The 12,589-nt window shown below is 41.5% G+C and overlaps 1 protein-coding gene across 4 annotated transcripts in view; it reads left to right on the top strand.

Annotated features, from left to right (window-relative positions):
* Positions 1-3,333: 3,333 nt before the first annotated feature.
* The window catches only part of IPO8 (importin 8), a 48,837-nt gene continuing 39,581 nt past the window's right edge, over positions 3,334-12,589 (top strand). For 2 of the 4 annotated variants that reach the window (XM_015628521.2, XM_015628523.1), the window contains exons 1-2: positions 3,550-3,633; positions 11,723-11,804. In XM_015628521.2, the coding sequence (XP_015484007.1) occupies positions 3,550-3,633; positions 11,723-11,804 (166 nt within the window). Of the gene's footprint in view, positions 3,408-3,468; positions 3,634-11,722; positions 11,805-12,589 lie in introns of those variants that run through there. The other 2 variants (XM_015628522.3, XM_015628520.2) reach the window with 2 other exon arrangements.

Below are 12,589 nucleotides of genomic sequence, written 5' to 3'. Positions count from 1 at the left end.
ACTGCTCTGTCCTGCTGGTTAAATTTAGGTACCTTTTTGTCCCTGACTGCTTTGTTATCTACAGCTACTCCAACAAAACAGTCAGTGTGGGAGATGGCTTTGGAATTTTAACTGTGGTCAAGGGCTTGTGTCTGGAGGATTGGAATACATTTGGATCTGTTGCAGATCATCCTTGATAGTTCTTTAATTAAACCTATACATGTCTTGTGAAGGATATGAAAAGTCTGTTGTGTATTATAATTGGAGAGATGCCACAGTACCATTACCAGGTAAAAAGGAAGTTATGCACTTGTTCACAAGTCTCTGATCAACTTAATTTTCTCCCAACTTTCAACTACTAAGAATGAAAAAGCCTTATGCATTTGTATTTGTGAATTGAAAATTTCCTGGCAGTGTTGTATTTGAAAAAATAATATTGTGAAGTACTAATCTGTCTGGAAAGTATTAATTCATACAACTTTTGAGCCCTAGAGTAAGGTTTGAGATGTGGTTGCTGTGGAATGAAGGCTTTATGCTAAGCACAAATCCAATCACATTGTGATCATCAGTTATTGTTTAGTCATTAGTTTACTACAACAAATTAAACCAGGCTTTGAAAACAGCGGTTTGCTTATAGCCTGTAGCACATCACCCAGAGGAGCGCTGTTTTCTTTCTCATGCTTTTTCAGGAGTGTGTTATTAACTACAACTTACAACCAGGTGCTGTCCTAAAGGGACTTGGTTGTCATGAAAAGAGAGGGGTTGTTCCATGCCAGCAGAAATTGTTAGGTGCAGCTGAGACCTCACCAGAGTGCATTTCAAAACCACCAAAAGTCAAAGGACTAATTGTAGGCAACCTGTAAGATTTAAGGCTTTTCAAGTTTTTCCCAAAGTTCTTGAATTTAATAGAGTTATCGTGATGGCAACTCTGTAAAGAACCAGGTCTAATTTTTGTTCAGGTCAAACTGGTTACATTGAAAATCCTTGGTTTCACAACTGAGTTTTAAAATAAGATTGTTTGTTCTAACAATTTTACAAAACTGTTACAGCACATCTGGAAAGCTTTGGAGCTTTAAAAAACCCACATCTTTGCTTTGCATTATATCCCTATCTCCCTAGTACTGTATTTTTTTTCCCCGTACTTGCATATTGGTGCAACTTTGATTTAATTTGCTTTAGTTTTTTTTAGTCTCTCACTTGTTCCTTCACATTGTATCTTCAGTCACCAGCAGTTAGAGAACTGACATGAAAAATCTCTGAATTTTACATCAGATTCTTTATTTTCAGAGTAGCAGAACAGATTTAGAAAACCAAACCAAAACATTCATTGTAAGTAGATGAAACACCAAATATTAACAGAATCTTTGCTCTAACAAAAAAGGCATATGAGTTCTTGCTTACAAGTAGTTGCTTTCATCCTGAAGTTTTCAAAGTCACATGAAAATATTTCAGTTAATGACTAAACTTATTTTTAGAATAACATAGTAACTGGTATCTGTGAAGGTTTGTGTTGTACAGAAAGAAGTACTGGGCATCCAACAAACCCAGGAAACAGGTAGACTACAATGCTTGCAACACTAAAAGCACCATTTTAAATGCAAGAGATAAGTGCAATACAATTCTGAAAAACATTTTAGGAAGATGTTATAATACCCTTTAAATATATTCTGTTCTTTATTGATAGTGTTTTACATCACTAGCTCTACAGAGGTGCTTTAATAAATAAATTTAATCACTTTTAAGTTCACCTATCATGGATGAATACACAGAAATGGAATGAAACAGAACTGCTCTTAAACTGTCCATAACATGCTAATTTGGGAAAAGGGAATAGAGATACACCACTACAAATCCTATAAAACAATTTGGATTTTCTATGATATGGAATCCAAGATTTTTAAATGGGCAGTTTTCCCAGGACAGTTTATTAACTCAATAAAAATGGGACAGCAACAATGACCATAGTTAATAATATATACTTTTTACACTAAAGTTTTTGTTTGATTTTTATGATTACTGAGCATACTCTCATCTGCTTTTAAGAAGAAATGGAAAGGTCAGTGAAAGTGCCTACAATTTATTGCTAGATGCTGTAGAGCTGCATCACAGGAGAAAGGAAAGATAATGATCAGGTGTTCTGCAACACTTCAAAAGGTGATGAAAACCACAAGAGAGCGCAAACTCCATGTGTCAGGTAGGTGCAATTTATTGTGACAGCTAGATTCCTTTTTAATTAGAGGCAAAGTTACTAAGGGACATTTTAAAAATGATTATTAAATTACTGCAGTGCCAGCTGCTTTAACGTTTTGGTTTATACTGTAATTACAATGAACAAATGACATGTCGTCCAACTATATTATTAAGGCACCTATATAATGGGATGATCTTGTAATTGCCATTGTGTTTGATTCCTCATAAGCACAGCAAATAGTCTTTCTGTTCTTCCTCCCAGTTAATCACAAGTCTCTGGTTTGTAAATGTTATGTAAAACATCACCTGCAGAAGTAACCAAAGGATTTGGCTCACCAAAACCATATTAGAGGTTTTTCTGGTCTGTTTACCTGAGATTAGACCTTTGACAGACATCTTTCTTACACTTGTACGGATGCTTAAATCTTACTTTGGTTCACTTGCATGTTCTAGGATTTAAGGGGGGAAATAATAGGCAAGAGATGGAGAACCAGGTTGGGGCAAGTGTTTCGAGTTTTGTAGTGTTGGAGGTGGGGTTTGTATATTCCTGACAGCCTGAGGGGTAAGCATCTCCCAACCCTCTCACACACAAACAACATTAAGATAAGCAAACCCTTTCCACGTTTTACTAACCTACATAATGATGAGGACAAGTATCACACAGAAACCTGCTCAGAAGCAGAGCAGGAATTATGACGTGTGACCCAACTGTGCATTTTAGTAAGCTCCTTGCAGAAAATTTGACTTCCTGTATGTTGTCTGTCGTTCTTGTGCAGGGAACATCCCTGAGGCATCTGGATAAGTGTGACCAATGTCAATTCTCTTCCATGGACCTGACCTCACCACCTCTTTCAGTCCCCTTGTTTTCACTCTCAGTTCTTGTGCGAACGACTCCGCCGGGTAACAAATACAGAACACCCAAGTCTGGCATGAAAGCTGAAAAGCTACCTAGAAAAACAGACTAAAGTATTAAGATAGAAAAATGTGATTTTAAAATCCTAATTTAAAAATAACCCGTGCAGGGCGCGGCGGGAGCCACCCCCGGCGTTCCGTACAGCGACATGGCCGCCCCCATGGAGTCACGGCCTGCAGCCCCGCCCCCTGCGTGCCCTCCACACTGACTCCTATCCGTACAGCAAGATGGCGGCCACCTCTCGCCGACCCCTTCCCGAAGCCAGAAGGCGGCGCCGCGGCCGTAAAGCAGCGCCCGTTTCCCGATATCCAGCTGTCGCAAACCGGTGAATGGCTGTGGAGAGGGGCCGGGGGGGGTGGGGGACGCGGGCCCGCGCTGGTGGCACGGGGGGGCGGCGGCGCTAGCGGCGGCTGCTCCGCGTCCTGCCGCCCCGGGGAAGCGCTGCCTGCCGGCGGTCGAAGGCCAAGATGGATCCCAACAGGATCATCCAGGCGCTGAAGGGCACCATAGACCCCAAGCTGCGCGTCGCCGCTGAGAACGAGCTCAACCAGGTGAGGGGGGACCCGCGGGCGGCCCGCCCCACGCGCGGCACGGGGGCGTCCCTCCCCGCCGGCAGGGGCAGGGGCGGGGGGCGACCCCTACTCCGCGGCGGGACCGCCCGCCCTCAGCGGGGCCGCGGCTGGGGACGGGCGGGTCGCTGCCCTCGCTCGGCGGTGGCCGCGGTGCTGGGACTCCAGGGCGGGCGCTCCCGAGTGCGGCAGCCCGGAGCTCGGCGTGGCCGGGGCGCTGCCGCTCGGTGTTGGAAAGGATGACATTGATGTGGCCCTGCGCGGGTCGCGCCCTGGCGCTCACGGGGGACGGGCGGCAGTGACGCTCGGGGGGGCGTTCTGTCCCGTTCAGCAGCACGACAAGGGAAAGTTGGAGGAAGGCGCGTTGGGTTGCATGGGCAGTATATGTTCTGGCATCCTAGAAATAGAATAAATCATAAAATTATAGAATATGCAGAGTTGGAAGGGACCCATCAGGATCATCGAGTCCAACTTCTGGCCCTGCCCAGCACCATTCCCAGAATCCCACCATGTGCCTGAGAGACTCGAACTCTGTCAGGCTTAGTGCTGTGACCGCTTCCCTGGGGAGCCTGTTCCAGTGCCCAGCCACTCTGTGGGAAAAACCTTTTTCTAGAGTAGCGGCAGTATGCGCTGAATGAAACTGTGACCCCAACCTTTGAACGTTCGAGAAAAGAGAAAGTTCCCTTGCACAGCATTAGTTGAGCTTTGATTTCTATGCTTTGATGGAATATTTGATCAATTCCCTTCGAGGACTTGGGATTTTTTTGGTTGTGTTTGTGTGTTAACAAAACAGTCAGTGAGAATTGACTGTCAGGAATTATGCTATTCAGGATTGCTCCTCCAGCTTAGTTTTATATTTAGACAACTTAAAACTCCTTCTGAATTAGATATAGCTAATCCTTGCTTTAGCAGTTCGTAAATTCCTTTAGTGAATCAGTGGATTAAGTGTTGGACATTGAAAATGCTGTTGTGAATATTTAGATAAGGATGCAAGGCTTCTTTTCTCTTTTTGGCATAGTTACTTTAAAAATCCATCAATATCTGTTTTTATGCCTACTCTTAAGGGCTGAGAAGGAAATGACAAATATTTGTCAGCAGCCTGTTGCACAGCAGTCGAAACAACAATAAAAACCACTGCTACTTCAGTGTTCTGTTCAGAACAAAGAGGCAGCTTCTGGTGTCCTGGGTCCTGCTCCTAATACTGTCATCACCAGTAAATACTGTGAAGCTCAGGAACACTCTTGAAAGCATTTGAAGATGGAGAGCTGTAAAGTGTTCTAAGTTTAAGTGATGGATAGTGTAATTCTCATGGAAGACACAGGTTTTAGATTCAAGAGCGCAAGCAGGCTTATTGAGAACAGGTTGAGATGCAGATTTTTCTTTTAAAATACTTGATGCATTTTCTTTTTTCCAACTATTGTGAAGAATGAGTCCTGGAATTGAGATATACCTATTTTTGTGTAGGCTTCCTGTTACTAGGTGAAGCATGATGTATCTGACATAATGTACTGATGCAGTGCTGGGTTTGACATGACTCTTTGGATGAGAGGAACAAAAGTGCTTCTGAGCAATGTTGCTTGACGTGGGACTTTGACATCTTGAAGCTTTTTAGTGCTTTTGAAGCAAGGCCTCAAAGCGACATGTCAGACTCCCCTGCCATGTATCTGATGGCAGTGTTGACATGCCCCTGTGTTCCTGCAAGTGCTGGAATCCCGGTGCTGTTCTAGCATTTACCATGTTCTAGCAAAGGGACCAATCCACCAACCAAACAGAAAACTCTCTGGCAATAAGTACCTGAAGTGGTGATGGAGCCACTGGCCTCCAAGAGTCACCTTTATTCTGTGTGTCATAGTTATACAAATGCTTCTGTCGAGACAGGTTCAGGAGTGTTGAGGTAAAGCTTGGCCATGTTAGTTCATGTGCAGTGTATGTTGGCATTTGGCTTTGAATCCAGGTAGTGCTATGAGCTTCCCAGACACTGCAAATCCTACTTGTGCACCAAGACAGTGCCTGGCTGTAGGCACCTCAGCGCTGTACCAGTACAGTCTTTTAGAACAATATCCTAATAATCCTGACTCCATCGTTTGCTTACAGTGTAGGACACAGCTAACAGAGTTTACATGGATGAAAGCTTTTGTGCCTGTAAGAAGACCCAGCATGTTTGAAAATTATTCTTTCTTCTTTGTATGTTCCGGCACCTAAGTAAAGATACACCCAAATCAATGAATTTGCTGTCTGCATTCAGAAATGGAATCAGGATTCTTTTCCCTTTTTTTTTTTGTCCTTTTTATATCTATTAGAAGGCTGCTTGTGAATTTTCTTCCTCTTGCAGCTAGAAACAAGTGTTGGTTTTCAGACAGAATTAGTTTATGGTTCATTTATATCCATTTGTGCCAATCTTCTTAACTAGGACAGGTTTCTTGGTACCCTCTCTGACAGATTTCTTTTCAAAGGTACATCCCCTAGAGGCCTGTTTTCCTAGCCTCAGCAGGCTATGTTTCCTATGCCATATCAAAAAACTGAATTTTTGAAATCTAGTAATAGGAGCACAGCTCTTCTCTGCACTGGCTTCTCTTTGAAATAATCTTTCTTGTGGAATCTGGTCATTTGTGTTTGCAGTGTTCAGAAAGTGTTGTGTTCAATGCTGCTAATACCTCATTAAATACTAAATCTACAATTATCTTCGTGTCCAACATATACATGTTTCTTATCACTCAATATACCAAACCTGTTACTCTGTTGTTCTTCCCTCAGAAACCTCAAGTTTTTAGGAGAAATTCTGTCATCCTCGAGTATCTGACTGTGTACTTTGGCCTCTTACAGCACTCCATTTTTGTTGGTGCAGTTCTGTAGATCATTCAGTTGTTAGATTTTTCTGATCTTTCTCCTTGGTTGATGTAGCTTCTGAATCATCAACAAACTTCACTTCTCTCTGTGATCTGAACACAGCTCTAAGTGTGGGATTTGTTTGAATTCTGATTCTTGCTAAACTGGAGCAGTAATTTCTTGCCAGGTCAGTGTCTATGTCATATAATTTCTGCCATTTCTCTTTTAGCCTCTTGGGTTTCTAAGTGCACATGTCTTTCCATCCCCCTCTATTTCTTTTGCCCACCTGCCCTGCCTTTTTTTACTTCAGCCCTGTAATTAGTGTGCACTTGATGATGATATTTATCACTCACACTGTACTTAGTAGAACAGTTAGTTATCATACCAAGAAATATACTCATTTTCTGCATATCATTTGTCAATATCTGTTCTAGGCTATTACTCCTGTTACATCTGTCTCATGGACTTCGAGGACTTCTGCTGGGTTCATTTATTTATTTATATTAGGGTTATATACTGCTTTCATGTGACAATTCTTGGAGGGCTGTGAAAGTTACTGTCTGATTACTGAACACACAGAGTCTTTCTAATTCCAGTTCAGGTAGGATTTCCATACAGTTTTTATGCATTAATCTTCAGTGGCTCAACATGCTGTAACACATTCCTTTGGCCTGTAGCAAAGGAGGAAACAAGAACTCAATTGCAGAAATACAGTTGGGCTTTTTAAATATTGAGTAGGAGTTACATAATTTGGCTTTGACAGCAACTGAGTAGCAGCGCTGGAAGAAGTGTGAAAAGATTACCCAAAAGCAGAAGAGTCCAGAATAAAGTTTGGCTTCCTTCTATATCTTTCCATGTCTTTGTTAAGCTCACTGCCATAGTAGGCAGGGATCTTAAGGCTGCTCTGAAAGTACCAGTGAGCATCTCATGATACCTAGAGGGAGAAATATGAGACCAATTTGATGAGGAAGTTGACTTGGATAATTAAAAATTATGTGGAAAGTGAAGTTTCTTTAATACTCCATACAGGAAAGAAATTCAGGTGGGTTCTTACACAAGCTTATTTTCACTCTCTGTGGAAACATTGTGTTTTCCCCTTCTCAAATTAATACCTTGGTACATAGGCAGGGAAAGAAAAAAGTGTCTTTTCAAGTTCTGATTTGTTTTCACAACTTTCTGTGACTGACAGTGTGAAAAAAACAAGAGTTAGAATGTTATTAACAACTACAGAAATACTCCTAAGTTTTCCGATGGAATTTCTAAGCATGCATTTTCAGTACTCAGAAACAGAAAATAAGACTTGGTAAACCAGGTAGCTGAGCTTTTGGATCAGATGTATCTAAGCCTTGAAATTACCTTTGTACAAAGTTAATTGCTTGTGAATTCAAGATATAAATTCCTTTTGTGTCTTTTTGCAAAGATGCAGTGCCTTGTTTTTTCAGAGGTTTTTCTGTGCCATAGTTGTATTCAGAGGTATAAAAATGATGTTTACTACTGGTGGAGAAGGATCTTGGCTTGCAGAACCTGAAGGAAGGCTTCCAGATTTCCCATATCCATTGTCCTAGAGCATTCTGATGTTTTGCAGGGGAAGAAGCACCTTTCAGTGTCATTCTGCACTTGGACACTGTGGTTGACTTCAGTACAGTGGGAAGGTTACTGGCTCTTGTGGTTCTGGGGCAGTTTTGGTCTTTGAATATGACAGCAAGCAAGACACAAGAGTAAAGCTTTGTGAAATGAGTTTAATAGTGTATGATGTGTGAGAAACTGGGAGCCAAATCTGAACATTAGATGTGAGAACTATTTGCTTCAGTAGAATAAATTTGGCGAGATTTTAATGTATTTTTTCCTACTTATCTCTTCTTGTATTCTAGCCCTTTGCAAGTGATGGTTGCATTTGATGTTTTCAGTGGCCCCTCTGAGGCTCACTTGGATGTCATATGTTATGTACCTAATCAAATGGGGGAGGAGATAGGCAGAAAAAGATGTGTTCTCTGACCTTTTGAGGCCTGGAGCTGTGATGGTGATGCAGGGAAGGATACATCAGGCCAAAGGCGAAGGAACAGTGCAAAAAGCTGTGCAGCTGCAGTGCACAGATCCTGAGACAGTGGACACAGATGGAACAACATGCATGGGTCATATGCATCTCTTCTCCATGGCTGTAAATTTACCCAGTTAATACCTTCCTGATGCTGTATGCTTCTCCCAGTATAGCTGCTAGCCTTGCACACTGCTGTATCACATCCTCTTAATCCTAGTGGAAATTAAGTGAGCTTCTCTTTTAACATAAATTCTATGATCTGGGATTCATACAAGAAGAGCCTGTAAGTGTTTTATACAGCTTTAAAAGAATTGCTCTTTGTAATTACTCAGTGAAAGTTTATTTTTCAAAAACTTTCACTTTCAAATTAAACATATGCCCTAATGGATCAGCACTTTCAGAAAGTTTTACCAGATCGCAACAAAGTGGGTTCAAGGCAGTGTAATTATTCACCAAGTGCACAAAGCACCGTGCTGTGTTGTGGGAGTTGTGCTGAAGGTCTCTTTCAGCCATCTGGTGCCTCCCTGCGGCTCCTGGGCACAGCTCTTCACAATCAGCAGATAGTTTTGTGTTCCTTCTGTGGCGCTGACAATATTCCTGCTCTCCTTTTGTCAAGGTGCAGCTGCAGTGATATAAAGAACTGTCTTGTTGAACTCATCCAGCTCCAAGGTCTCTTCCATGTCCATTTCCATGTCACAGCGTACACCTGACAATTGCTCTGCTCCTGTGATGGGTTCAGCTTTGTTTGCTGATGTCCGGAGCGAAGAAGGGAAGGGACACATCCCAAGATCACGATTAGCATGACAACTAAACAAACGAGAATGTGCTGGTATAGGAAAAATGTTGCTGCATGCAGCTTTTTAAAAAGTCCTTCTTTCTAAAAACTGCAAACAGCATGTAGTTTTCCTGACAGGGGTTTGTTGCTGCACAAACGAGCAGGATGTAATTTGAGCTTCACAAATACAACAGAATGGTGTGTCTTGTTTCTAACGTGGGCTCACAGTCTCTGTTGAGCTCTACAGTCTTCTTGTTTCTGATAACGAGTAGTAAACAGAGCTATGTAAAAATGTAAATCACGGGCACGACAATAATAGGGAACAGAAGGATTTAATGGGCCTGGCGATGTCTGTAGGGGCGGTGGTGTGTGAAGTGTAAAGACACGCAGATAGCGCTGTGCTGGTGGGGATGGGCGCCCCTCGGGGACACTGTGCCTTCGTCTGTGTAACAGGACTTTTGTCACTCTGGGTGCTTGCTGAGCGGCTCTGGCACGGAGGCAAATAACCATATTTGTGTAGGTTCTGGCAAAACTTCAGGGAGAGCAGCTGGACACCAGCACAAGTGGTACCCATAAAGTTTCCTGAAGAAGCAATGATTTTAATGTAGATTCAGTGAAAACTGGACAGGGAATAATATTGTTAGCACTGTGTCCAGCCTAAATGTGGTACTGTGGGATTGCAGCAGGAAGCCACCACCAACAAAACAACCCCCAAAGCCGTGTCTTGAATTGGTGTGTTTATAGTAGTAACAGCTTTGTAGATTGGGTCTAAGAACAGTATACAAGCACTGAACAAAAACAAGAACAAAAAGGACGATTAGAGCTCATGCATCCCATGTGCTGCTGGGATTTCTCATGCTTTTCTTATCTCTGTGCAACTTGGGTGTTTAGTGCTGGTGGATGCTCTGTACAACTGTGGCCCCATCAGAACCCACCAATGTTGTCCAGTAGTGACTGAAGGGCAAGCTTGGTACTCCAGGATACTGGATTAAAAGGTGATCTTTGGAATCTAGTATGCTTCAACCAGTTCAGCATGTCTGTAGATAAATAGAGTTCCTGTGCTGGATGTTACAGTTTTTACTTTATTTGGAGCATTTCTTAGGGATAATTAAAGTTTATAGAGGAGGAAATTGCAGGAGAGTATGCTTTTGATTTGCCACTACTGCTTTTATCTCAGATCTCAGATTACTCTATAAACATCAAATGAGTCTGTGAGTTAGAATTACACTGTCATTACAGTGAATAAAATGAGGGCCAGAAAGTTAAGTCATTTGGTAAAATTATCAAATGATAGTGTAGCGATGCAGCTGGGACACGTAGACATCATGAAAGCAGTGTAATTTTACCTTGTTATGGATATGGAGATCAAAGAACTGGGGACATGAAGGGCAGAAAGTATCTTTTATTTCACGCTTTGAATGAGGCAGAGTTTATGGGAGGATGTTCTATGCTCGTGCTTAAAGCTCAGCTCTGGGAAAAACCACAGAACTGCCAGGCATAATCTAGTGGGAAGAAATACTATAAAAGGTGAAATACAGAAAGCTGCTGCCATCTAGCCCCAAGAAACCTCTCTCTTTGAACATAAAACACATGGATCCAAGGGATGAAAGATCTGACCTACCAGTACTGATCTGCCAAGGCTTAGTAGTAACTACACCACGCTGAGTCAGCGATTCCTCGCTGGAGGAGCCCTGGTGGATGGCAGCAGGATAATGCTATCAGATTGTCACATCTTTTAAATCTGGTGTGCTTTGCTCTGAAGTTCACTGAGCATTGTTTTCTCTTTGAAATTCTTCAGCTGCATGGCTGATGTAGTGTTTGAAAAGTTCCCATGAAGGCTGTGGGCTTTGAAGTGTTATCTGCCTACACTTGATTTTGATTGAACATGTTTGTCCCACTGTTTGCCCAGTTTTTATTGAGATGCACTATATATCTAGTTTGCTAAAAGATAGTTGTATATGGCTAATGCAGATGCTGTTTACATCTGAAAACAATTCTAAATTAATTTTTTTAATTTCTTTGTTATTGCTGTTCTATGACAAACTATTTTGCAAATAAATGGCATGTACTGATGAAGCTTGTCAATATCCATTTGACTTATGGGGCTAAGTTGAATAAATCAAAGGGAAATATCTAGTGCTTTTCACTATGTATTCTTAGAATCATTTAAATATTCATTATCACTAATCTCTAATTGAGAACCTTTTCATATTACTTATTCCACCCATATGCTGTGACATGCTTTGCTTTTACAAGTAATTATTTGGATTTTTGCAGATCTGGGTAAATTCAAGTCCTGAAACCTTCCGTATGTTATGAGGAGGATGCAAAAGCAGTGCAAAATCCTTAGTTTGTATTTCTCATTCAGCATTTGCTAATACAGTCTACTTTAAACATAGTGACTTACTAACTGTGTTGTCTATGTATTTCAGTCCTATAAGATCATCAACTTTGCTCCAAGTCTCCTGCAAATCATAGTATCCGATCAAGTTGAATTTCCAGTGCGTCAAGCAGGTGAGATAAAATCCCTTCCATTTTCTTTCAGTGAGTCTCTTGCTTGAACAGACTCTTGAACTGCTGCCGTGTAAGTCAGTCCAGGTTTGTTCTGAAGGAGGAAATGAAAAGGATCTATCTTTGCTATTGCTTTCCTTCATGAGGGTCAGATAAAACCATGGGTATAGGATGGAGTCCTGCTTTGGTTTTCCCTGTGTGTATAGTGATCCCTACTGGATTGCTGTGATACTGATGTGAAAAAAAGCATGATTTCTACTCAAAACTGAGAACCCTTAGGTATTATTTCTCCTCATGGTGAAGAAGTAATGATGCCAAGACAAGTGTGAATTTAAAAATAGAAAAGGGTATCACGTTTGAGTACATGTTTCTCTGTTTGAATCTCTTTTTCCCTGGAAAGGTGAAAATTTCTGAAAAATGGAAATAACTCCTTAGTTCATAGATGAGGGATAGCCACATACATTTAGTCAATATCTTGGTGACTTATTTAAGTAGATATAAAGGAAGGTCACATCGCTGATAAGTTGCACAGTTACAGTCTGAGCATGTCTGGAAGGATTGCTCAGCTCTGTGTGCGAGTTCAGGTGCAGTGGTGCAGATAACTTTAGGGTATGCATTTGTGGAGGATCAGATTCTAAATTCTGATAATCCATTTTAACTAGTCCTGTGTAGTATTTTTGTCAGATACAGAGACTGTTGAGGTCTTTCAGTAAATTAATTAATACTGTTTCATTCACAGCTGTGTTTTTATTCTGTGGAACAGCATTTCCCATAGAAGCACTGTTGGG

Source organism: Parus major, chromosome 1A, assembly GCF_001522545.3.
Source record: "Parus major isolate Abel chromosome 1A, Parus_major1.1, whole genome shotgun sequence".
Classification (NCBI taxonomy): Eukaryota; Metazoa; Chordata; class Aves; order Passeriformes; family Paridae; genus Parus; species Parus major.
Note: the sequence above shows the minus strand (reverse complement) of the source record. Positions and strands in the feature narration are given on the sequence as shown.